Here is a 26616-nt window from a genome sequence, read left to right as displayed (position 1 = left end):
AGTGCTGACGCCCCATCCCACCAACCCTGACCCCTTGTGCTCAGTGCTGACGCCCCATCCCACCAACCCTGACCCCTTGTGCTCAGTGCTGACGCCCCATCCCACCAACCCTGACCCCTTCTGCTCAGTGCTGACGCCCCATCCCACCAACCCTGACCCCTTCTGCTCAGTGCTGACGCCCCATCCCACCAACCCTAATGCCTTCTGCTCAGAGCTGACGCCCCATCCCACCAACCCTGACCCCTTCTGCTCAGTGCTGACGCCCCATCCCACCAACCCTGACCCCTTCTGCTCAGTGCTGACGCCCCATCCCACCAACCCTGATGCCTTCTGCTCAGTGCTGACGCCCCATCCCACCAACCCTGACCCCTTGTGCTCAGTGCTGACGCCCCATCCCACCAACCCTGACCCCTTGTGCTCAGTGCTGACGCCCCATCCCACCAACCCTGATGCCTTCTGCTCAGCAGCTTGGCCCTGATGCCTCCATGTTGTCTTGCTCTCCGACAGATCTGTCCTTTGATTCTCATGACCCTTCCCATCAGTGTCCACACCCAGACACTTCTGCCCTACGGTAACTTCGTCCACAGCTGCTCGGACCAAAGCTTTCAGACACTGGTTTCCAGCCAGGCGGGATCTCCAGAGAAACCCAAACCAGTGGCATAGAAACCGCCACAGCGCACAGGTGCCCACGGACCATGGAGGGTGCACTCACCCTACAATGTTCCTACAGATGATGCAATAAGCAGTTTAGTGGCAGAGCTGGTGACTCAGAGTCTGCTACCTCAGAGTGATCCCAAGACGTCAATCAAGACATGAGGGTCTGAAGCCACGCTGAGCAGAGCCGTATGCTCCACGCACAGAACACGACAGATAACCAGAGCAGACCATAGCATCACTGAGTGACTTAGAGAACATCCCAGGTCAGACACTGGATAAATACAGTCTTTTGTCTGACTCCAATCTCAGACCTGACACCCAGCTTCCCTCTAGCCCAACTCAGAACCCTGGGATTGATTTTGATATTGAGGAGTTCTTTCCAGCCTCAAATATCCAGACTCAGACAGAAGAGAGAGGGCTGAGCACCATGACCCCGAGCCAGTCTTGGAGTCACTGGACGCAGAGACCCAGACCGACTTCCTGTTCGCAGACCCCTCTGCTCAGCCCTATGGCTGCAAGGGGAGCTGAATTTCTTAGGCCTGGAGATGTTTGACACACAGACACAGGCTTACTTGAACTTCTTAGTCAGTGGTCCTCAGCTGCCCTAGGAAGCCTTCTGAAACACTGCAGCTTCTCCGTGAGCATCAACTCCTCCGACACAGAGACGCAAACCAAAGGACCCTCGGTACCAGACGCACACCTGCTCCGGAGAGCAAGGCCCAGTCCAACAGCACAGGGATACGACCATGAGTTCTGGCTTTGAAGCAAGGTGCCACATCGACCATGAGCTGTCCATAAGATGTTCTTCACCGGCAGTGAAACTCAGCCACGAACAACTTTGTCATGGCCAGTTCAGCTCTGTGTGTGAAGTTGAACGCAGTCTCCAACCTCTGAACACAAGTCTGCCATGGATGGTACTCGCTCCTTGGAGCCTGAGAACACAAAACAGTGCTGATGGCGCTGGCGTGGAAGGTAGTGACCATGACCGTTCATTCTCTCATTTCTCTGCCTTTTATACTTGTTAAAACAAAAATTGTGTATAAATGTGAGTGCACTGTAAAGTGTAAGATGTTAAAGAGAAAGGAGAGGTGGGCCCTGCTGAAGATTCTCCTGAATATCTGAATACGTTCCGGGTGTTGCTGGAATCTTGAGTTGCTGGGACTCTGCTGTGTATGCTGCCATATTAAACAGATGATTGTTGGTTAGATCTTCAGAATGTGCTGGCTGATCAACTCAAAGAAGCCGGAAGGGGCCAGTGATCTTTTTGCTGTGACGACCTTAAGATCACCAACATTAGAAATTGCTCTTCCTTTTTTTTTTTTGGGGGGGGGGTCTGGTCGTGGGGCCTGAACTCTGGGCCTGGGCGCTGTCCCTCAGCTCTTCAGCTCGAAGCTAGTGCTCTACCACTTGAGCCACAGTGCCACTTCCGGCTTTTTTCTTTTTGCTTATGTGGTGCTGAGGAATTGAACCCAGGGCCTCATGCATGCAAGGCAAGTGCTCTACCACTGAGCCATCTTCCCAGCCCAGAAATTGCTCTTCCTTTAGCTCTTGGCAATAACTGCTTTCTGAGCCCTGTTTGCACCTGGCACTAAGTCAGGGGCTTTCCTTGCTCAATTTTCCCCTTCAGGTGTTGGTGTTTGTTTTCTGTGACCCCCAGCCACAGAGGGAATCAAAGCCACTGCAGTGAGCTAACCCTGCCCCCCCAGGGACACGGGGTCCCACAGAACCTGGGGTCTGGCCGGTGGCCCTGGGTGCATCTCCTTGGGGTTGATGTCAGTGGTGCTGTGCCACGGCAGCCATGAGGAGCATGGCATGCACCCCAGACCCGTGACTTCAGTCCAATTCGGAGACTCCCGGCAAAGCCCAACTGAGGAGTTCTAGAAAATTCCTCAGAACTGCCAAGCTCACCAAAAACAAGGTAGGCTGAGAAATAATCACAGTCAAAAAAAGCCAAGGAGATCGTACACAGCATGGAAGGAGAACATCCAAGAGCACGGGGAAAATATGAACAAACCAACACTCAAGTTACAGCAACAGATCAGCAGTGGTTCGTTGACAGAACTGACGGACACTCCAAAGTCAGGTGCAAAGAGAGGTACATCGAAAAGCGTGCTGCAGAGAGCCCATTAGCAATGAAGCCCATCTTCGTGCAGGGCTCTGGTGACCCTCCGCTGGGCCACCGGAGGGCACCCACAGGCTAGAGATCACCGCAGGACCCTCGGCCCTGCTGTCTCCACAGAGACAGCATCCCGGAGCCCAAACCCCAATCCACAGACGCTCTCCTGTCCGTGCCCTCAAGGCCTGGTCCTCCTCAGCCAGGGCCCTGGCTTGCCTCCAGGTGCTAACAACTCCTGCCCCTGAGGGCTGGGCTCCACCTGGAGGCCAGCGAACAAAGGAGATGCAACACAGAGGGAGGCGGGGCCCCCTGGGCGCAGCACACCCCGCACAGGGCATGGCTGCTCTCTGGGGGGCGCAGGGCACAGGGCATGGCTGCTCTCCAGGGGCGCAGCTCACACCCCACACAGCACAGGGCATGGCTGCTCTCTGGGGGGCAGGGCACAGGGCATGGCTGCTCTCTGGGGCGCAGGGCACAGGGCATGGCTGCTCTCTGGGGGGCAGGGCACAGGGCATGGCTGCTCTCCGGGGGCGCAGGGCACAGGGCATGGCTGCTCTCTGGGGCGCAGCTCACACCCCACACAGCACAGGGCATGGCTGCTCTCTGGGGGGCAGGGCACAGGGCATGGCTGCTCTCTGGGGCGCAGGGCACAGGGCATGGCTGCTCTCTGGGGCGCAGGGCACAGGGCATGGCTGCTCTCCAGGGCGCAGCTCACACCCCACACAGCACAGGGCATGGCTGCTCTCTGGGGGGCAGGGCACAGGGCATGGCTGCTCTCTGGGGGGCAGGGCACAGGGCATGGCTGCTCTCTGGGGCGCAGGGCACACCCCACACAGCACAGGGCATGGCTGCTCTCTGGGGGGCAGGGCACAGGGCATGGCTGCTCTCTGGGGCGCAGGGCACAGGGCATGGCTGCTCTCTGGGGCGCAGGGCACAGGGCATGGCTGCTCTCCAGGGCGCAGCTCACACCCCACACAGCACAGGGCATGGCTGCTCTCTGGGGGGCAGGGCACAGGGCATGGCTGCTCTCTGGGGCGCAGGGCACAGGGCATGGCTGCTCTCTGGGGGGCAGGGCACAGGGCATGGCTGCTCTCTGGGGCGCAGCTCACACCCCACACAGCACAGGGCATGGCTGCTCTCTGGGGGGCAGGGCACAGGGCATGGCTGCTCTCTGGGGCGCAGGGCACAGGGCATGGCTGCTCTCTGGGGGGCAGGGCACAGGGCATGGCTGCTCTCCAGGGGCGCAGCTCACACCCCACACAGCACAGGGCATGGCTGCTCTCTGGGGCACAGGGCACAGGGCATGGCTGCTCTCTGGGGGGCAGGGCACAGGGCATGGCTGCTCTCCGGGGGCGCAGGGCACAGGGCATGGCTGCTCTCCAGGGGCGCAGCTCACACCCCACACAGCACAGGGCATGGCTGCTCTCTGGGGGCGCAGGCAGGACCAGCCTCTCCATCCAGGGAGCTCCTCCCTCCATCCCACCCCACTCTTTTCCTTCCGGTGTTTGCTTTTGCCCTGATCTGCGATACTGTGGTTGAAAATGTTACCGAAATCACTTTGCTTGCGTCTTTTATGGTTTCCGTTTGACAGGCAATGCGGGGCCCCCGTCTGCTCAGCTCTATCCGAGCAGACACCAGCCCGAGGCTGGGCTGTGAGGCAGCTCCGAGAGGCCGTTTCCTGCGAATCTGGTGCAAAGCTCCAGCAGACACCGCACCAAGGAACTGGCGTCAGACGCTCCCCACGCAGCAAAAGCCCTGACCAGCACCCGCTGCCGGTCTGCGCCGGAAGTGCCCCTCCATCCGCGTAGCCAGGGTACATTTTGATGTTCAACGTGCCCCATGTTGTCCCAAGGTGTGGAGCTCAGGGTTAGCACTGAATCCAATGCACCAAGGCACAGAGAGGGCCAGACTGGTCATCCTGTGCCAGGCCCAGAGAAGACAAGCCACGTGGGATGGGAAAGGCATCAAAAGAAAACAGAAGCCAAAGAAGTTTAAGCTTTAAAGATTTGAGTCCTTAGCTGAGGACGGTAGAATGCTGCAGAAAGGAAAGAATGAAAATAGGAGGGAGGGAGGGAAGAGAGGGAAGGAGGGAGGAAGGAAGGAGGGAGGGAGGAAGGGAGGGAGGGAGAGAAGGAAGGGAGGAAAGGAGGAAGGGAGGGAAGGAAGGGAGGGAGGAAGGAGGGAAGGAAGGGAGGGAGGAAGGTGGGAAGGAAGGGAGGGAGGAAGGGAAGGAAAGAAAGAAGGAGGGAGGGAAGGAGGGAGGGAGGGAAGGAGGGAAGAAAGGAAGGGAGGGAAGAAGGAAGGAAGGAAGGAAGGAAGGAAGGAAGGAAGGAAGGAAGGAGGGAGAGAAGGAGGGAAGGAAGGAAGGAGGGAGGAGGGAAGGAAGGAGGAAGGGAGAAAGGGAGGGAAAGAAGGGAGGAAGGAAGGGAGGGAGGAAGTAGGGAAGGAAGGAGGGAGGGAGGGAAAGAAGGAGGGAGGGAAGGAGGGAGGGAGGGAGGGAGGGAAGGAAGGGAGGAAAGAAGGAGGGAGGGAGGGAAGGAGGAAGGAAGGAAGGAGGGAGGAGGGAAGGAAGGAGGAAGGGAGAAAGGGAGGGAAAGAAGGGAGGAAGGAAGGGAGGGAGGAAGTAGGGAAGGAAGGAGGGAGGGAGGGAAAGAAGGAGGGAGGGAAGGAGGGAGGGAGGGAGGGAAGGAAGGAAGGGAGGAAGGAAGGAGGGAGGGAGGGAAGGAGGAAGGAAGGAAGGAAGGAAGGAAGGAAGGAAGGAAGGAAGGAAGGAAGGAAGGAAGGGAGGGAGGGAGGGAGGGAGGGAGAGGGGAGAGAGGGAGGGAGAGAGGAGGGAGGGAAAGAAGGAGGGAGGAAGGGAGGAAAAGAAGGAAAGAAGAAGGGAGGGAAGGAAGGAGGAGGGAGGGAGGAAGGGAGGGAGGAAGGAAGGAAAGAAGGAAGGAGGGAGGAAGGAAGGGAGGAAGGAGGGAGGGAAGGAAGGAAGGGAGGAAGGGAGGAAGGAAAGGAAGAAAGGAAGGAAGGAAGGAAGGAAGGAAGGAAGGAAGGAAGGAAGGAGGGAAGAGGAAAGGGAATGGAAGTCCTCATGATCTTTATTACAACCTCAAAAAGCAACACTTAAGCACTAAAGCTATGTTACAAGACTAGGATGTTTGTCTTGAGACTAAAGTCAAAACTAAAACCAGATCTATGTTAACAAAACATGTTAAGCCCCTAACAATGAATGAAAGGACAGCTCCTTAGATCCACGGTGATCAGAACACAAATTCACCACTCTTAGAGGAAAGCAACAAAATCATTTGCCTTGTGTTCACTCCGTTTCATAATAAAATGCTACAAGGCAAACAATAAAACAGGCAAATGTGAACCAAACATAGAGAATAGTTACAATAGTCGATGGTCCTTGGTGCTGGCTGGCCCAGCGCCATGTCCTGTCACTGAAGGATATCTGAAAAGCAGAGTTCTCCAACAGAAGAGGGCTCTTCACTGATGCTCCAAGTCCACCACGACCCCTCAGGAACCTGGAACAACGGCAAAGTGAATCTTGAAGTAATTCACAAAGGAGACACAGGAGGTAGCAATGACGTGGAGCTTTACTTCCTGCCAGAGACAAAGCAGGTTGCAAGGAACGAAGGAGATGGGCCAGTGCCCAGTTCTGACAACTGCATCAGAGGAAAGCAGAAAAGTCTATGCGTGGCCCCTTACCTGCTAGACCTGGACCTTCAGTGCAGGTGTGGTTACTGCTGGACCTGGACCTTCAGTGCAGGTGTGGTTACTGCTGGACCTGGACCTTCAGTGCTCGTGTGGTTACTGCTGGACCTGGACCTTCAGTGCTCGTGTGGTTACTGCTAGAACTGGACCTTCAGTGCAGGTATGGTTACTGGCAACTCCTCTGTTGCCCTGTTTTGACTTTATTGCTCAGGCCTAGAAACAAAGGCTGGGATAGCCTTCCATTCAGAGATCATAATGACTTGTGTATCTTCTTCTTGTTTATCTTCATACTCACACTCACAAATGCAAATAGAAATCAGGCCTTAGACCCAAGATGACATAAGGGCATTCTAACATCTAAAAAAGAGGGTATGGAGAGAGGGAAAGCGTGGGTCTGTACGCTCTTGAATACTTGATTAAATTTCTTGCTATTCTAATAATTTTTCAGACTTATTTCTTGGCTCTTATTTTTTAATCCGACCCTTTTAATATTCACTGTTTTCCATTTCTGTCACCTCATCTATCACCCCTACCTCAGTCACAATAATCAGACCACTTAGCATAGCCATTGCCTCCACATGGAGTGTTTGCTGAGCTTCAGCTTGTGATCTTTAAGCGAGTTACAAGAATAACTATAATGCTGGGGGGGAGGATTGGGTGGGGGGGCAGGGGAGGCTGGGAAGGGATGGGAAGGGGAAACAAAGGAGGAGGCTACAATGCTTGATAAGAAATGTACTCATTATCTTGCCCATGTAATTGTAACCCCTCTGTACAGTATTTTCACAATAAAAAAAGAATAACTATAATGCTGCTAATTGTTGTCCTACTGAAGTTATTCACCTTGCATAACTGTAACTTTGCACACTTTAACCAACATCATGACTACCAACTATGTTACTCTCTGCCTCTATGAATTTCACTATGTGGGACCCTAAAGTTTTCTCTGTGTCTTGCTTATGTTATTCCACCTATAAGTGGAAATGCAGGTGACAGGATTTGGCCTTTAATGCCGTTGAACTCTCTCACCACAGTCCTCGTCAACAACAACATCACATCAGCTGCATCTGTTCGGGCCTGGTGTGGGCGCTCACACTACCACCGTGCCGCACCAGTAAGGAACTGCTTGTCTTGGACTAGAATATCCAGGAGCAGAAGCCAAAACAAACCTCTTCTCTTGGATGTTATAAACTATGCAAATCTATCATCAAATCCTTACCCACTCACCTATCAAAGGACATTTCAGTTGTTCGTCTACGGCGAATGTGGATACAGCTGCAATGAGCACAGGGCTGGAGAGATGTCACCTCACAGTTCTAACTCCATTTATAAAAGTCCAGAACCGATGTTTCTGGGGTACATTTTTCTATTTTAAATCATTGGATGGGTCTCCATACTGGTTTCCATAACAGTTGTACTAATTTACATCCCCACCTTCATTTTTTAATTTTATTTTTTGTGCGGGTACTGGGGTTTAAACTCAGACTTGGGCGCTGTCCCTTCGCTTTTCAGTCAAGGCTGGTCCCTTAAGTAGCAGGATTTGCTGGCCAGAAGAGAAATAAATGATAAATGAAAAGTGACTTTCCAGACCCAGTCATCAGGAGTGAGGGGCAGCCCGGCCAACCCGGCAATGCGCAGGCAAGCCCGCAGCCATCCTGGCTGGCCGCCTGGGACTGGGTTACACCCAGCACAGAGCCATGAATTGAGATGGGGCCAAAGCCAGAGAGTCCAGGCAGCGCGGATCCTTGTAAGTAAATGAAGGGGAGAGACGGGCTTTCCAGAGAAAACCCAATGTGAGCACATGCAGAGTCCTGACCTGGGTGTGTCTCAAAACTACGCTGATCAGAAGTCAGAGACAGAAACAAAACGGTGAGTGCCAGAGCAAACAAAACTAAGCTCATGACAGAATCACAGCCAAGGTGCCAGGAAGGCTGCATGGGACACGCACAGAATATGAGTCATCTTATATGGAAGAAGCTGTGTCTCCATGAGCACGCGTGCAAGCCACTGGGAAAGTATATCTCCAAGAAGGGTTTAGAAAATTATATTTTTTTTTATTTATTGTTGGTCATTGGGCCTGAACTCAGGGTGTGGGCAATATCTCTGAGCTCATTTTGCTCAAGGCTATAACTCTACCACTTGAGCCACAACACCACGTCCAGTTTTCTAGTAGTTTATTGGAGATAGGAGTCTCACGGACTTTTCCTGCCCAGACTGGCTTTGAACCATGATCCTCAGATCTCAGCCTCTTGAGTAGCTAGGATTACAGGCATGAGCCACCGGCACCCGGCTCACTTCCAGTTTTTTGAGTGGTTAATTGAAGAGTCTCACAGGGGAGGGAGGGGGCTGGGAAAGTGGCTCAGTGGTAGAGTGTTAGCCTTGAGCCGAAGAGCTGAGGGACAGTGCCCAGGCCCAGAGTTTAGGCCTCATGATCAACCAAAAAAAAAAAAGAGTCTCACACGGACTTTTCTGTGGGCTGTCTTCCAACTTGATCCTCAGATCTCAACCTCCTGAGTAACTAAGATTACAGGCATGAACTAAAATTGATACGTGAAAATTACAGTATTTGGGAGAAAGTAGCAAAGACAAACACAATACATGCAGATCCCACACAGCAAGAGAGGCAGGAACATAGAAATCACCACTAAAATGAGATGCTCAAATTTCCTCCCCACACACAAATTCGGCAAAGTTTAAGAATTTGCCGCATCACCTGCTAGAAAGGGCAAGGATGTGACCTTACTTTGGCCACTTTGGGGAAGGAGTCTGGCATTTTCCTTCAACGTTCACACCGAGCTCAACCCCAGCGTCTCCTCTCCCAAGTATGGATTCAGGACAACGTTCCGCCATGCAGCCGAAACGGCACTGAGATGCTGAGACGCTAACCACCACAGCACCAGCGGAACAATCCAGCTGTTTGGTGGCCACTCCTTAGGGTCACTCTTAGGTACAGAAAGAGGCAGCTGCCCAGAAGAGTAAGTATCTTAGTGCCATAAGCAGCAAGACCTGGGAAACAACATAGGACGTGACGGGGACCCTGCGTCATAAAGTCCAAATGCAACCAAAACTGGCCATGCTCTGTTCTCTGCAACAGGAGAATCCCAGGCGTGAGCCCCGAGTGGTGTGGGGCTGCAGACTGTCCCATGTGGGGCGCCGTCGCGGCCCAGAGAGTCCTCCTGCCTGCAGAGAAGCGGGGCGTCCTCCCACAATTCCCCCCAGACCCACGGGCTCCCCCAGGAGCCCCCACAAATTGTCCTGAGAGCAATTAGTCTGCAGACTAGGGTGCAGACAACGGGGGGGGGGGCGGCCAGATCACAGAAAGAGAGGGATAAACACCAGCGCCTCCTTCACAGCCGCTCAGAGACTCAGAGACCAGCGGAGCCCTCCTCTGGGGGGGCTGCCCTCTGCCCAGAGGCTGGAGCAAGGCCTTGAGAACAGTGTCTTTCCAGACCCCCACCACTCTGCACGCCTGGCTGGCCAGCCCACCCTGCAGGTCCCTGGGCCTGGGGCTCCACAGCCCTGAAGCAGCGGTGTCCCTGACCCCCGTCCCAGCCCACAGACGGGCCAGCCTCAGACTGGCTGGAGCGTGCGCTGTCTGGCCCTGAGCCCCCCACGCCCTCAGCCTCCCACCCAAGCCCGCGGCCCCGCAGGCTGAGCCTCTTCTGAGGCGTTGCTGCCCTGCTGCACGTCCCTGGGCTCCGGGAGGGGTCTGCGGACCGTCTCCCAGCTCCTCCTGTCCTGAGCTAGGGCCAGCTGAGCTCCTGCCCACCACAGAGGGATGCAGTCCCGCTCTGAGCCTGCTGGCAGCCCCGGCGCAGCCCCGAGCTCTCCCTGAAGCCCCTGTGCTGCTAAGCAGGCGGGCGCTGTCTGGGAGTCATACCATCTCCGAGAATCAAAGCAGCCGGGGAAGGAGGGGTTCAACCCTGAGGAGCATGGCAGAGAATGGTGGGCATGCAGACCTCCCCTGCTTGTAGGGTCCAGAGCTGTAGTGCGAACAGGGGCTGGGAGAAGGGCCAGGGAGGTGGGGCGGGCTGCGGGGGCGAAGAGGGGAGGTGGGATGGGCTGTGGGGGGGCTGGCGAGGAGGGATGGTCTGGGGGAGCTGGGGAGGCAGGACGGGCTGTGGGGGGAAAGGGGAGGCTGGATGGACTGGGGGGGCTGGGGAGGTGGGATGGACTGGGGGGGCTGGGGAGGTGGGATGGGCTGTGGGGGGGAGGGGGAGGCTGGATGGGCTGTGGGGGGGCTAGGGAGGTGGGATGGACTGGGGAGGCTGGGGAGGCTGGATGGACTGGGGGGGCTGGGGAGGCTGGATGGGCTGTGGGGGGGCTGGGGAGGTGGGATGGTCTGGGGGAGCTGGGGAGGCAGGACGGGCTGTGGGGGGCCCTCCCTCGGCCTCTGTCCCGCACTCAGGGTGCCCGCACACTCTGCCGGGCTGTCCTCAAACTCCCAGGTGCAGGTGTGTCCTGGCACAAAATCCCCAAATCCCCAAGCTACATAGCCCTCCTGTGGCTCCAGATAGATGCCATCCACCCATTCTCCCATGGTCCCTCTGCTGCTTCCGAACCTCCAGCCAGCTGGAGGCTGTGTTGTGCTGAGACAAGCCTGGCTAAGCTCCTTCCCTTGCTCTGTAGTGGCCCAGTGGTTGGTAGAAGTCTCTTGCCCTGACCTCCCTGATACAGAAGACTGTTCTAATCACAAAGCAGAGATGGAGGCAAATGATCAGGGTTCACCACACCTGGGAAGCACGCCCAGAAGCCCGGTTGATCTGGAGCTCTGTGTGTGCACCTGCAGTATACCTGTGCGCATCTGGGTACATGCTCTGTCTCAATGTGTGTTGCCTGGGGGACCTGTGTGTTGGGGCAGCAAGGGTTGTGCGTCTGATGGAGAGGTGACTGTGTGCCCAGAGGGCTGTGTCTGCCTGCGCTGGTGTGTTCAGACGCTGAGCCCCTGGGCGGGCTTAGCTCTGGTCAGTATGCAAGTCACAGGGCACTGGGAGCAGCAGGTGAGCACTGCAGGTCCCAAAGCACAGGGCACTGCCGTCCCCTCCCTGTGGTAAGCCTGCACAGCCCTGGGAGCCCGGGGTGGGGGGGAGACCCCTGGGACCGGGACAGCCCCAGGGAGCTGGGCCGGACCCAGTCACATGCCGCACCTCTTCTCACATCCCAGGCTGCTCAGAAGTGGCCTCCCTGGCCAAAACTGTCCGTGAACCACTCCGGCGATACCTCGGTGACTGAATTCATCCTCCTGGACTTCCCAGAGCTGTGCCACCTGCAAGGGCTGCTGTCTGGATTGTTCCTCGCCGTCTACGCCATGACTGTCCTGGAGAACCTGGTGGTCGTGGGTGCTGTCGGGGCCAGCCGTCGGCTGCACACGCCCATGTACTTCTTCCTGGCCAACCTGTCGGTGTTGGAGACCTTCTACACCACCGTCACGGTTCCCCGGCTGCTAGCCGGGCTCCTGGCAGGGGTGCGGACCATATCCCTCTCAGGCTGCCTCACCCAGCTGTTCCTCTTCCTCTCCCTCGGCTCCTCGGAGTGCTTCCTCCTGGCCACCATGGCCTGTGACCGGTACCTCGCCATCTGCCGCCCACTGCACTACCGGGCCATCATGGACTGGAGGCTCTGCCTTCTGCTGGCCCTCAGTGCCTGGCTTGGCGGCTTCCTGGCCTCCTTTGTGTCCATAGCTCTCATCTCCCAACTGAAGTTCTGTGGCCCCAATGTCCTCAATCACTTCTTCTGTGACGTGTCACCCCTGCTGCAGCTCTCCTGCTCAGACACCACTGCCGTCGAGATGCTGGACTTCGTGGCAGCCCTGGCAGTGCTAGCCACCTCCCTGCTGGTGACGGCTGTCTCCTACATGCGCATCCTGGCCACGGTGCTGAGGATTCCGGGAGGGGCCGGCCGCCGGAAGGCCTTCTCCACCTGCGCCTCTCATCTGGTGGTAGTCCTCATCTTCTACACCACCACCACCTTCATGTACGCACGGCCTCACGCCATCAGCTCCTTTGACCTCAACAAGCTGGTGTCCGTGGTCTACTCCGTTGTGACCCCCCTGCTCAACCCTATCATCTATTGCCTGAGGAACCGGGACATCCATGAGGCACTGTCCAAGCTTGTCCGAAGCACTGGATGCTCCTGAGGGCCAGAGCCAGCCCGTCTAGGTGCTCTGCACACAGAATGGAGGCCGCAGTTCCTTCCCTGCCCAGCCCTGCTCCAAGCTAAGGCATCCAAGGGCAAAGAGGGGCTCAGACCAAGAGACCCAGGTCCTCCCCGAGGAGTGAGGTCGGCCACGAGCAGAGGGAAGCTCCTAGCTCTTGTGGTCTCTTTTGCCAGGAGACTTAGCACCCAGCTAGGAACAGCTCCCCACCTGGACACCAGATGTCCTGGCCTGGAAAGTTCAGTGTAGACCTCCAAGAAAGTTCCTCCCCAGGGCCACTCCCCCAGCCACATGAAGTCTGCCAGTCCCTGCCCCAGCTACACATGCTCCCTATGCCAGCCAGCATAGATGGGCTGCACGGAGACCCTGAAGCCCTCAACCAGCTCACTGGAGACTAGGGGTCTCCAGGACAGGTGGAAGGGTTCCAGCAAGTGCTGAATGCACAAACTCAGAGGTCTGCCTTTCGCAGAAATACGAATGGCTCTTACTGAGAGCTGGAGAGCTCTAATCAATAGACAACATGCCCGTGTCTGGGCTTTCTGCTTTTTCTTTCTTTTCTGGAGATGAGGCAGCAACTGAGTTAACTTAGTTAATCAAGTGCTTCCCTACCTGCACATTGCCGTTCATCAGTGCAAGGTTCTCTCCCGTAGCTTCACGGCTGTTTCACACTCCAGACTCATTCCTATCATGACAACCACCCAGAGTATATTTGTTTAGTGTGTGTCACTGTGCTATAAAATCATCTCTTACTATTTTGCTTTGCACATTTTAAGGTTAAATCAAAGTGCATACAAATTTTGAATTATTTTGTCTTCTTGGTGCACTTAACCTTCATCATCTCTGAGTCTGGCTTACTTTGCTTACTATAATTTTTTCCAAGAGCTTCCCTGTGACCCAGGACTCCCACTCTTGGACATTTATCCAAATGACCACAAACCAGGCTGCGCTAAAGCTACCAGCACAACCATGTTCATTGCAGTATTGTGTACCATAGCTAAGATATGGAATCAAGCCATCCTCAGTGGATGGAGCAAGAAAATGTATACACACACACACACACACACACACACACACACACACACACACACACACACATGTACAATGGAGATATATGTTTCCTTCAGAAAGAATGACATTGCTCCATTCGTAAGGAAATGGAAAGACTTAGGAAAAATTATTTAAGCAAAGTAAACCAGACCTAAAGAACATAGGCTACATGGTTTCTCTCATTTGTAATAACTAGAATGTGTCTATAAATCTACAAGATAATCCAATGGATAGTAAAAGACAAATAATTACACTTGGAAATAATTAAATAGCACTCTAAACATTTACACAATGAGAATCAAGGAGAAAATTCTTAGGAAAGGATTACAACAGCTCAATGGCTATGTGCATATGACCATATAAAATAATGTTTATAGAAATTAACTCCAACAAGAGATTTTTCTTTTTTCTTTTTTCTTTTTTTTTTTTTTTTTTTTTTGGTTCAGTCGTGGGACCTGAACTCTGGGCCTGGGCGCTGTCCCTCAGCTCTTCAGCTTAAGGCCAGCGCTCTACCACTTGAGCCACAGTGCCACTTCGGCTTTTTTCTGTTTGCTTATGTGGTGCTGAGGAATCAAACCCAGGGCCTCATGCATGCAAGGCAAGCACTCTACCACTGAGCCACCTTCCCAGCCCCTCCAACAAGAGATTTTTATTGTACTGTTTTCAGTTATTTTTTTCTTTATGTCCTTTGGTTTATTCCCTTTGTCACTGTCTGAGGTGTCTGTACCTTCGTCTTGTATATAAGTTTGTCTGATTTGGGGAGTGGAAGGGGAATCAAGGGTGACCAATGCAGCAGTGATACTCACTAGACACTATGTTGGAAGTGAACTATACAAATTGGTGGGGAGGGGAGTTGGAAGGGGAAAAACAGAGAAAATGAGGGAGGGAATGACACCGTTGGACAAGAAATGTACTCATTACCTGACTCACATAGCTGTGACCCCTCTGTATGTCACCTTTACAATAAAATTTAAATTTTGAAAAAAGAAATGTGATGTATGATAGGTTCAGGTAGCTCACTTGGGAGGCTGAGCTCAGAGGGAGGAGGGCATGTCAAGGCCAACCTCGGCAGACAAGCCCTCTAGACGCCCTCTCCAAAATAACCAACAAAAAGCATGGCTGGGTGTACAGTTCAAGTAGTAGAGCTTACCAAGTGTAAGCCCTGAGTTCAAACACAAGTACTGACAACTGGGGGGTGGGGGAGAGAGAGAGTAGAAAGAAAAGTGTGCTATAATAAAAACATGTGAGTTTAAAATATATGAAGAAAAAAGCCGGAAGTGGCGCTGTGACTCAAGTGGTAGAGCGCGCCTTGAACTGAAGAGCTGAGGGACAGCGCCCAGGCCCAGAGTTCAGGCCCCACGACTGGACCCAAAAAAATAAAAAATAAAATAAATAAAATACATGAAGATCCCAGGTGAAAGTGGCCAGAAGACAGCAGACTAAAGGCAGCTGCAGAGGACAGGGCGCAAGAGCTGGTGGCAGTTCACCTGCAAGTGGGTGACAGCAGGAAAGTACTGAAGTTTCAGTTGTGAACAGATCATCTTATAAGAATAACAGAATTTTCAGGCAGGTGGACCATGAGTTTGAGCCCAGCCTGGCCATAATCCTAGCTACTCAGGAGCTGAGATCTGAGGATGGCAGTTTGAAGCCAGTTCAGGTAGGAAAATCCTTGAGACTCTTCAATTAACCACAGAAAAAAAGCCAGAAGTGGTGCTGTAGCTCAAGTGGTAGAGTGCTAGCCTTGAGCAAAGGGAGCTCAGGGACAGTGCCTAGGCCTAGACTTCAAGGCCCAGGACCCGCAGTGAAAGAGGCGGGGGGGGGGGGCAAAACTAATACTAACAGGGTACGAGGAAAAGTAAGAAGTAAGCATACCTGCAGAAGGCAGAGACTGAAGAGAGAACAAGAGACTCAGAAAACACAATGAACCCTGGTCTCAGTACCAAGCAGAACTGCAGTCTAACTAGACAGCCTACTTAGCACATTGGTGTGGAGAAGTTCCCTTTTCTTCTCAGATACTAGTGAAATCCAGATGATCATGAGCGAGTATTTTGAAAAGGTATGTTCCAAATAAATTGGAAAATCTAGAATGGGTAGATTTCTAGACACATATCATCTACCAAAATTGACCTAGAAAGATTTTTTAAAATCTTAATGGACCAATAACAAGCAATGGAGTTGAGGTAATAATAAAAAAAAATTTTAAGCCCCCTCCTGCCAGGCACTGGTAGCTCAAAGCTATAACCCTAGCTACTCAGGAGGCTAAGATCTGCAGATCATGGTTTGAAGCCAACCCAAACAAGAAAGTCCATAAGACTCTTACCTCCAATGAACTACCAGAGAAAAAGTCAAAAGGGAGCTGTAGCTCAACTGGTAGAGCATTAACCTTGAGCAAAAAGGAGATCATGAGCCAGGCACCGGTGGCTCATGCCTGTAATCCTAGCTACTCAGGAGGCTGAGATCTGAGGATCACGGTTCAAAGCCAGCCTGGGCAGGAAAGTCCATGAGACTCTTTTTTTTTTTTTTTTTTTTTTTTTGTCGGTCGTGGGGCTTGAACTCTGGGCCTGGGCGCTGTCCCTCAGCTCTTCAGCTCAAGGCGATCGCTCTACCACTTGAGCTACAGCGCCATTTTATTGGAGATAGGAGTCTCACGGTCTCTCCTGCCCGGGCTGTCTTTGAACCACGATCCTCAGATCTCAGCCTCCTGAGTAGCTAGGATTACAGGCATGAGCCACCAGCGCCCGGCTCCATGAGACTCTTATCTCCAATAAACCACTAGGAAACCAGAAGTGTTGTTGTGGCTCAAATGGTAGAGCACTAGCCTTGAGCTGAAGAGCTGAGAGACAGCGCCCAGGCCCAGAGTTCAAGCCCCACAACCGACCAAAAAAAAAAAAAAGAAGATCATGGATAACACCGAGGCCCTGAGTTCAAGCTCCCCAGGACCAGCAACAGAAACAAAACAAAAAATCTCTCCCAACAAAGTAAGGCTCAGTGAACAGATTCACCGCTAAGTTCTACTAGACTTTCAAAGATCACAAGCACTCTTGAAAGGACTCCATATAACAAAAAAAGGAAAGAGCAGGACCAGGCATGCTGACATACAGTTGCAGTCATAGCTACTCAGGAGGCAGGAGCCAGCGGGGTCAGAGCTCAGATCCAAATAAGCTAGACTCAGAAAGTCAAGTATTAGCATAGCACTAGTGGCTCACACCTGTAATCCAAGCTACTCAGAAGGCTGAGACCTGAAGCCAACCACACACATCCAACCACTACCAGAAGCCAGGTACAGAGTTGTGACTCACGCAGTGGAGCATCAGCCTTGAGCAAAAAAAGCTAAGGGTCACGAGCTCAAGCTCCAGTACCAGCAAAGAAAATAGCAATACTATTTTAAAGCACAGACCATCCCATGAAAGATAACTGAGTTAAAAACAATCAAGTATCGCATGTTTTCTGTCATACATGGAACCTAAATCTATTTTTAAGCATCAAAGTACAGAGTCACCACTGGGATACAGGAAAGAGATCGTCAAGAGCGGATGTGGGGGTCAGTGTGGGTAATGGGGGAACAGGACATATGTGTATGAAAATTTTAAATGCTGATGGGATTTTTCCTGGAAATTCTGGTAATGTTTTGTAGTTGGGGGGCGGGGGGGGGTGTGGGCGACGGAGCTTGACTCGGGGCCTCCCTCTCTCACTTGGCTTTCTTGCTCACAGTTGGTGCTCTGCTACTTAAGCCACGGTTCCAGCTTGGAATTTTGCTGGTTAATTGGAGAGGGAATCTCCCGATTTCTACCTGGACTAGCTTTGAACCTCAAAACCTCAGCTTCCTACGTATCTAGATTACAGGTGTGAGTCACCAGTGCCCAGCTTGCTGCAGAGTTTTTTTGTGGGGTTTTTTTTGTGTGTTTTTTTTTTTTTGGTCGGTCACGGGGCTTGAACTCTGGGCCTGAGCGCTGTCCTTGTGCTCTTCAGCTCAAGGTGAGTACTCTCTCTACCAGTTGAACCTTAGCACCACTTCTGGTTTTCTAATGGTTTTTATTGGAGATAAGAATCTCACGGACTTTCCTGCCTGGGCTGGCTTTGAACCTCAATCCTCAGATCTCAGCCTCCTGAAGTAGCTAGGATTACAGATGTGAGCCACCAGTGCCTAGGTTTTCTATTTTTGTTGTTATGAGTTGTGGGGCTTGAACTGAAGGCCTGAGCACTGTCCCTGAGCTTTTTCACTCAAGGCTAGAACTCTACCACTCTGAGCCACAGTGCCATTTCCAGTTTTCTGGTGGCTAATGGGAGATAAAAGTCTCAAGGATGGGGCTGGGAAGGTGTCTCAGTGATAGAGTGCTAGCCTCACATGCATGAGGCCCTGGGTTCACTTCCTCAATACCACATAAGCTGGGGGGTCGGGGGGAAGCCAGAAGTGGGGCTGAGGCTCAAGTGGTAGAGCATTAGCCTTCAGCTGAAGAGCTGAGGGACAGCGCCCAGGCCCAGAGTTCAGGCCCCACAACCAACAACAACAACAAAAAGTCTCATGGACTCTCCTGACAAGGCTGGCTTTGAACCGCAATCCTCAGATCTCAGCCTCCTGAGTAGCTAGGATGACAGGCGTGAGCCACCGGCACCAGGCTAGTTAAAAAACCTGAAGTACTTTATTAAGTTTTATTTAGAAGTATTGATTTTCCCTGGCATTTTTCTTCCTAAAGAATAAGTGTTGATCAAAATCAAATGATTTGTTCCTCTTTAAAGAATATTAAGAGCTGTCTTCTTCCTTGTCCAGTAGTGAACAGAACACGTTGACTTGTTCTTATTCTGTGATATAAAACGACACCCTGAACCTAACTCAATCTCAACGTACTTTCCGATGCATCACTGAATACATGTCAAAAACATTTTTTTGATGGGGCTGGGAAGTGGCGCTGTGGCTCAAGTGGTAGAGCGCTAGCCTTGAGCTGAAGAGCTGAGGGACAGCGCCCAGGCCCAGAGTTCAGGCCCCATGACTGGACCCAAAAAAAAAAATTTTTTTTGAGACAAGACCTCTCTGTGTAGCTCAGGCTGGCCTCAAACTCCATACCTAGCCCACAGTCCTGAACTTAGGCTCCTCCTACTTCGGCCTCCAAAGGACTGGAACATAGGCATGTGCTACCGGCCCGGGCTACATTACTGTTATTATTATCTGCCAGTCCTGGGGCTTGAACTCAGGGCCTGGGCACTGTCCCTGAGCTCCTTTTGCTCAAGGCTAGCACTCTACCACTTGAGTCACAGCGCCACTTCCAGCTTTTTCTGCTTATGTGGTGCTGAGGAATTGAGCCCAGGCCCTCATGCACGCAAGGCAAGCGCTCTACCACTGAGCCACCTTCCCAGCCCCCCCAGCTACGTTTTGATAATAGTTTATTAAGAACTTTTAGGGGTTGTAGGCATGGCTCCATTGGTAGAGTGCTAGCCAGTGAGTGAAAGCATCAGGTACTGAGTTTGAGTCCCAGTTTGAATACATCTGTATTCAAACATAAAGTAGTCTAAATGGTTTCCTTGCCTCCCTTTCCCAAGACATTTCCTCATCTCCAAATAAAAGGCCTATGGCCCCAGCTCAGCAACACCTCCTGGCACTTCTTTCTGCTCTCACCCTCTGAATGACCACAGAACCCAAAGCCAGCCTCCCTAGATGGACGCCCTTTCCTATGTGTTCTGTCTTCGCGATTTCTTTATGACTCAACCCTTCTGTTCCTTTTTTTAGATTCAAGGTTCCTTTTTTATGTTTCCTTTCATCTTTAAATAGTTGTACGAGGTGACTTATTCAACACATCAATTTTTGTGTACGTGCATCTTGATGGTCACTTCTCCCATCCAAAGTTCCTCTTTAATCCTATTCACTTTTCACAACATCCTGTTCTTATTTTGTCAATACAGTAACAGTCTATGAATCAGTCTTTTTAATATTCACATCTAAAGTTTTTTTCTGATTCCCCAAACTGCTTGCCCCCCTGGGGCAGCGGGGGGGGGGGGGTGTCTCTCACTGTGGTTGTGGTTGAGCAGAGCAGGAAGCGGCCACTGGGCTGGGGGCCTTTCCAACTGCAGGTGACAAAGCCCAGATCTGTCCTCACTGAAAAGGGGGGCTCAGAACTGCTGAGTGCAGTAGATCAGCTCCCGGCCACAACCCCTTCCTTCCTCTCCCCGTCCAGGCCCACAGGTGCAAGGTCAGCCTCAGGTTCCTGGAAGGCTCCACAACCTGACCTCAGCCTGGACAGGACCCTGCTGGCACCAGACAGCAGCCCTGGGCTGCCTGGAAAGCAGGCCCAGCCTGAACACCGTGGGCTATCTCTAATGGAGGCTACAGACCTCTCCCACAGAAACAGCCATACCTGAAAATACGTGGGGGCGGCTCCCCACAGGGATGTTTCCAGAGGGGTCCGAGTCAGCAGGCAGCCAGGACCCTCCTTCTGTGAGGCCAAGGCCTGGAGGACCTTAAGGTCCTGAGTAGGGTCTTAACTATGGGCACTGCAAGAAGCAAGATCAGCCAAGTAGTCCCGAAGCTTGGTGTGGGAGCGTACCCAGGCCCCGTGGGAACCACACGGGCCTGGGCAAGCAACAGGCTGCATGGGGCCAAGCACTATGTGGGCAGGACCGCGGGGGTCACAGGACTGTGGGGTCACAGGACCGTGGGGTCACAGGACCGTGGGGTCACAGGACCGTGGGGTCACAGGACCGTGGGAACCCAAGACCGTGGGGACTCAGGACCGTGGGGACTCAGGACCGTGGGGTCACAGGACCGTGGGGGCCCAGGACCGTGGGGGCCCAGGACCGTGGGGACTCAGGACCGTGGGAACCCAAGACCGTGGGGACTCAGGACCGTGGGGTCACAGGACCGTGGGGTCACAGGACCGTGGGGTCACAGGACCGTGGGGGCCCAGGACCGTGGGGTCCCAGGACCATGGGGGCCCAGGACCGTGGGAACCCAAGACCGTGGGGACTCAGGACCGTGGGGACTCAGGACCGTGGGGTCACAGGACCGTGGGGTCACAGGGCCGTGGGGTCACAGGACCGTGGGGGCCCAGGACCGTGGGGACTCAGGACCGTGGGGTCACAGGACCGTGGGGTCACAGGACCGTGGGAACCCAGGACCGTGGGGTCACAGGACCGTGGGGACTCAGGACCGTGGGGTCACAGGGCCGTGGGGACTCAGGACCGTGGGGTCACAGGGCCGTGGGGTCACAGGACCGTGGGGTCACAGGGCCGTGGGGTCACAGGACCGTGGGGGGCCCAGGACCGTGGGGACTCAGGACCGTGGGGTCACAGGGCCGTGGGGACTCAGGACCGTGGGGACCCAGGATCGTGGGGTCCCAGGACCGTGGGGTCCCAGGACCGTGGGGGGCCCAGGACCGTGGGGTCACAGGACCGCGGGGGTCCCGGAACCGTGAACCCCCCACGGTCGCGTGGTGGGAGGAGGCACGTGGTGGCGGCTGGGATGGAGAGGCTGCGGCTGCACCGAGATGTGGCGGGCGGTGCGGCCGGGACGGTGCGCGGCAGCCGCACTGGGGTGGGGGTGGGGGTGGGGTCCGCGGGAGGGGGGACGGGGGGGGGGACGGAGGGAGGGAGGCGGTGGGGAGCGGGGAGCGCCGCGTCTCCTCCCTTCGCGTCTGCGCGTCCTCGGGCGGAGCCTCGGCTGTGCAAGAGGGCCCGGTCCGTCCCCGGTCCCCGGGAAGAGAGGCCGGTCCCCGGTCCCCGGTCCCCGGGAAGAGAGGCCGGTCCCCGGTCCCCGGGAAGAGAAGCCCGGTCCCCGGTCTCCGGTCCCCGGTCCCCCGGGAAGAGGCCCGGGCCCGGCTCTCCGCGATCCACGCGGGCCGCGCGGCAGGTAAGGCCGAGGCCGGGCCGCGGGAACCGGGGGCTCAGCCGCCGCCGCCGGCGCCCGGAGCCCGGGCCCCGAGCAGCCGAGCCGGCGGGCGCGGGGAGCGGGCGCGGGGAGCGGGCGCGGGGGCTCCGGGGTCGGGATCCGGGGCCGGCGCTGCGGGGTCGGAGGTCGGGGGTCGGGGCCGGGCTCTCCCCGCCCCCCCAGCTCGCCCAGCCTTTCCGGGAGCGGCGCGGACGCTGCACGGCGCACTCCCCCGGCCCAGCCCTCCCCCGACCCCGCACCTGAACCCCAAGAAGCGCCCCGGCCCCGCTCCCCCTCCCCCCCGCCCTCTCCGTCCCTCGGCCCCCTCCCCCCTCCCCCCGCCCCCCTCCCCCCGCCCCCCCGCCCTCTCCGTCCCTCGGCCCCCTCCCCCCTCCCCCCCGCCCCCCTCCCCCCCGCCCCCCGCCCCCCGCCCCCCGCCCTCTCCGTCCCTCGGCCCCCTCCCCCCTCCCCCCGCCCCCCCGCCCCCCGCCCCCCGCCCTCTCCGTCCCTCGGCCCCCTCCCCTCCCACCCGCCCACTCCCCCGCGGCCCCCTCCCCCCGCCCCCCCTCCCCCCCGCCCTCTCCGCCTCTCGACCCCCTCCCCTCCCCCCGCCCCCTCCCCCCTCCCCCCGCCCTCTCCGTCCCTCGGCCCCCTCCCCCCTCCCCCCGCCCCCCTCCCCCCCGCCCCCCCGCCCTCTCCGTCCCTCGGCCCCCTCCCCCCTCCCCCCCGCCCCCCTCCCCCCCGCCCCCCGCCCCCCGCCCTCTCCGCCTCTCGACCCCCTCCCCTCCCCCCGCCCCCTCCCCCCCGCCCTCTCCGCCTCTCGACCCCCTCCCCTCCCCCCGCCCCCCTCCCCCCGCCCCCCCTCCCCCCCGCCCTCTCCGCCTCTCGACCCCCTCCCCTCCCCCCGCCCCCTCCCCCTCCCCCCGCCCTCTCCGTCCCTCGGCCCCCTCCCCCCTCCCACCCGCCCCCTCCCCCGCGGCCCCTCCCCTCCTCCCCGGCTCCCCTCCCCCCGCCCCCTCCCCCCCGCCCCGGGCCCTCGGGACGCTGAGGTTCCCCCCCCCCCCGCAGGTCGGCGACATGAACTGGACGGCGGCCGCGTGCTGGGCGCTGCTGCTGGCCGCCGCCTTCCTCTGCGACGGCGGCGCGGCCAAGGGCGGCCGCGGGGGCGCGCGGGGCAGCGCGCGCGGGGCGCTGCGGGGCGGGGCGCGCGGGGCCCCGCGGCTGCGCGCCCGGCCCGCGCCCCGCTACGGCTCCTCGCTGCGCGTGGCGGCGGCGGGGGCGGCGGCGGGGGCGGCGGCGGGGGCGGCGGCCGGCCTGGCCGCGGGCCCGGGCTGGAGGAGGACGGCGGGGCCGCGCGGGCCCGGCCCGGAGGACGGCGAGGACGCGGCGCCCGGCGGCAACGGGACCGGGGTCTACAGCTACTGGGCCTGGACCTCGGGCGCGCCCGGGCGGGGCCCGAGCCCCGGCCTGCTGCTGGGCGGCGCCCTGGCCACCCTCGGGCTGCTGCCGGCCGGGGGCGCGCCCTGAGTGCGGACCGGCCCCACCCGAGCCCCCGGCCCACCCCGGGCCCACCCCGAGCTCCCGGCCCACCCCGAGCTCCCCGGGCCCCGCCCCGGGCCCACCCCGAGCTCCCGGCCCACCCCGACCTCCCCGGGCCCACCCCGACCTCCCCGGGCCCACCCCGACCTACCCGGCCCACCCCGACCTACCCGGGCCCCACCCCCGACCTCCCGGCCCACCCCGAACTCCCTAGGCCCCACCCCGGGCCCACCCCGGGCCCACCCCGAGCTCCCGGCCCACCCTGAGCTCCCCGGGCCCACCCCGGGCCCACCCCGAGCTCCCGGCCCACCCCGACCTCCCCGGGCCCCGCCCCGGGCCCACCCCGAGCTCCCGGCCCACCCCGACCTCCCCGGGTCCCACCCCGACCTCCCGGCCCACCCCGACCTCCCCGGGCCCACCCCGACCTCCCGGCCCACCCCGAGCTCCCCGGGTCCCACCCCGACCTCCCGGCCCACCCCGACCTCCCCGGGTCCCACCCCGACCTCCCGGCCCACCCCGACCTCCCCGGGCCCACCCCGACCTCCCGGCCCACCCCGAGCTCCCCGGGCCCCACCCCCGACCTCCCGGCCCACCTCGAACTCCCGGCCCACCCCGGGCCCACCCCGGGCCCACCCCGAGCTCCCGGCCCACCCCGACCTCCCGGGGCCCACCCCGACCTCCCCGGGCCCCGCCCCGGGCCCACCCCGAGCTCCGGGCCCCACCCCCAGCTCCCCGGCCTCACCCCGAGCTCCCGGCCCCACCCCCAGCTCCCCGGCCTCACCCCGAGCTCCCCGGCCCACCCCGAGCCCCCAGGCCCACCCCGAGCTCCCCGGCCCCACCCCGAGCTCCCCGGGCCCACCCCGAGCTCCCCAGCCCACCCCGAGCTCCCGGCCCACCCCGAGCTCCCGGCCCACCCCCCACCCCGACCCACCCACCCACCGTCCATGCGGGCCAGGCGCACGCCCTCCGACTTCCCACAGGGAACCTCAGTCTCAATTCTGGAAGGTCGGAGCCCTACAAAGGAGAGAAGAGGAGGGCACAGTGGCGCCCGCCCCAGGCCCAGGCAGGCCTGCGGGCCTGAGGTCCTGGGGTCCTGAGGTCCTGAGGTCCTGGGGTCCTGAGGTCCTGAGGTCCTGGAGTCCTGAGGTCCTGGGGTTCTGGGGGCCTACAGTGCTGGGGTCCTGCGGTGCTGGGGTCCTGAGGTCCTGGGGTTCTGGGGGCCTGCGGTGCTGGGGTCCTGAGGTCCTGGGGTTCTGGAGGCCTGCGGTGCTGGGGTCCTGGGGTCCTGCGGTGCTGGGGTCCTGGGGTTCTGGGAGCCTGCGGTGCTGGGGTCCTGCAGTGCTGGGGTCCTGGGGTTCTGGGAGCCTGCGGTGCTGGGGTCCTGGGGTCCTGGGGTTCTGGGGGCCTGCGGTGCTGGGGTCCTGCAGTCCTGGGGCTCTGGGGGCCTGCGGTGCTGGGGTCCTGCGGCCCTTAAGTCCTGCGGTCCTGTGGCTCAGTCCTGCCACTGAGCTCTCAACAGAACTTGGGGTTTGAAGGAGAACGAGGAGCTTGACCAGCTACAACGCCAGGGCCAGCCGTCTACCATAGCAGGTCTTGGGGACTCTCCAAACCCAAAGGATCTAGAGTAGAACCGTGGACCCCAGAAACACCCATGGGTCCTCCTGACTCCCAGACCAGGCTCCCAAGACCAGGCAGCCGTCTCTGAGGCCTCTGCCGGAGGACTGACCCTGAGGGTCACTTAACTGGTCTTGGGACTGGTGGAGGTGGGGGGCGGAGGGAGGGAGCATACTTAAGAACATTCCATTTCCTTTGAGAGGATCACTCAGGGGGGACGACTGCCAGCCCTGCTTGAGGGCCACTGTGAGCCAGGGGGCATGGTGCCATGCTTCCAGGGGGCAGCCCTCTCCCAAAAGCAGATGCCCTGGGGGCAGGACATGGCACAGGGTGCCCACAGCATCTCAAAAGGCCCACAACCACTCACAGGTGGTTCGAAGGAGGCTGGCTGAAACAGCCGCCAATCTCATCAGTGATTGGGGGGAACAGGGGTTGTAATGCAAGCCTGGGCTTCACACAGAAGGCTGCTCCCTCCAACAGCTGAGGATCATCTGACCACCCAAGGGACACTGAGCCCCAAGCTCATGCTCAAAGAAGCCTTAAGAAGATAAAGGACAGTCCTTTAAAAATGTGCCTCTGGCAATACACTTGTGCTCAGACTGGCGCCTTGCTTGCCCTGGACTCACCAGCACAGCCCCCGTAAGTCTGTCTTGGAGGAAGGGAGGCTCCCAGCTCTGCCAAGTTCCTTAGCTCTGATCACCAAACAACCTCAAAGCTGGGCAGGTTTTCCCAGGCCCTGGCAGTCCCCATCCCCCATTCCTGTGCTCTTGAGAGATCCTCATCTACAGCTAGGCTGTTTCTGGAATAGGTCCTGGCCCTCTGGACCACAGGCCTTGGGGCTCCGTCGGTGGTCATCATGCTGGACCTGGGCTGGCACATAGTTTCGGTTGGGAGCAGGTTTCAATGCTCCTGGTAGAACTCTGGCCAAGTGTTTTTCCTGAGCAGCAAGTTTTAGGATGCAGCTCCCTGCCACCTGTCATCCACACTGCCAGCTCTCAGACACAAGCCAGCCCCCAAGCTCCATGACCGACAGCAAGCCAAGACCAAGCCTGCCTCGGGGCCTCAAAGGCAAATTGAGTCTCAGGGGAAACCTGCCGGTGCCCCTCTGCTTCCCAGATACCAACCAGAACAGTCGGCACAGAAGACCCTCACTCCAGACACAATGGAAGTCCCATCTTTTATACCTCCCCCACCAGTCAGAGTGCCCAGGAAGTAGACTGCACAGAGGGAGAGATCTCAGGGCAGACTCAACACACAGAAGCACAAGAGACATCAGGGGAAAGCCGGTGTGATGGCAGCCACCCCGAGAGGAAAGGACCGCCGAGCAGAGGCCCAGCCGTGCTCAGGCCCTAACCACAGCTGAGACCAACTACTGGCCAGGCGCCCCCTCTCCTGGCCCCGTGTGCACCGCGCCTGCCCACGCTACCCCTTCATTTCCAGAATGCAGCTCCTGCCGCATTCTCTCTGAAGGGCACCTGCGGCTGTGAGGGTGCCAGCAATCCTGAGATGCCTTCTGCACCTCCTCGCTTGCTAGAAGGTGCCATCCTGGCTGGCCACTGCCATGTGCAAACTGAACTGCGAGAAGGTGGCCTCCCAAGGTGCTGGCCCTCGGCACCAAGCTCAGAGGCCAGTGCCCGCACACAACTCTGAACTTGCTGTCCATGTCTGTGTACACATTAACAGGGAAGAGTTCATTGTGAATAAACCCCTCTGCTGGACTGTGCCTGCCCACCCCCGGTCTACAGCAGCACCAGGAACTTTATTTTTTATTTTTTAAATTTTTTTTGGGGGGGTCCGCTCGTGGGGCCTGAACTCTGGGCCTGGGCACTGTCCCTCAGCTCTTCAGCTCAAGGCTAGCGCTCTACCACTTGAGCCACAGCACCACCTCTGGCTTTTTTCTTTTTGCTTATGTGGTGCTGAGGAATCGAA

The 26616-nt window shown here is 57.6% G+C and overlaps 2 protein-coding genes and 1 pseudogene across 2 annotated transcripts; all 3 read left to right on the top strand.

Annotated features, from left to right (window-relative positions):
- Positions 1-449: 449 nt before the first annotated feature.
- LOC138822575 (ATM interactor-like) lies at positions 450-1407 on the top strand (annotated as a pseudogene).
- A 10041-nt stretch (positions 1408-11448) lies between these two features.
- On the top strand, positions 11449-12614 carry LOC138822574 (olfactory receptor 226-like). Its single transcript, XM_070015394.1, has 2 exons — positions 11449-11478; positions 11643-12614. The coding sequence occupies exons 1-2, from the start codon at positions 11449-11451 to the stop codon at positions 12612-12614; spliced, it is 1002 nt and encodes a 333-aa protein (XP_069871495.1).
- Positions 12615-21325: 8711 nt separating this feature from the next.
- LOC138822587 (shadow of prion protein-like) lies at positions 21326-26418 on the top strand. The gene is made up of 2 exons (XM_070015410.1): positions 21326-21516; positions 22603-26418. Exon 2 carries the CDS (start codon positions 22612-22614, stop codon positions 23059-23061), a length of 450 nt encoding a protein of 149 aa, XP_069871511.1. The 5' UTR covers positions 21326-21516; positions 22603-22611; the 3' UTR covers positions 23062-26418.
- Positions 26419-26616: the final 198 nt, after the last annotated feature.

The sequence above is a fragment of the Dipodomys merriami genome, unplaced genomic scaffold (genome assembly GCF_024711535.1).
Source record: "Dipodomys merriami isolate MVZ:Mamm:240054 unplaced genomic scaffold, mDipMer1.0.p SCAF_1120, whole genome shotgun sequence".
Taxonomy (NCBI): Eukaryota; Metazoa; Chordata; class Mammalia; order Rodentia; family Heteromyidae; genus Dipodomys; species Dipodomys merriami.
The sequence above is the reverse complement of the archived record's forward strand: the minus strand, read 5'-3'. Positions and strand labels throughout refer to the sequence as shown.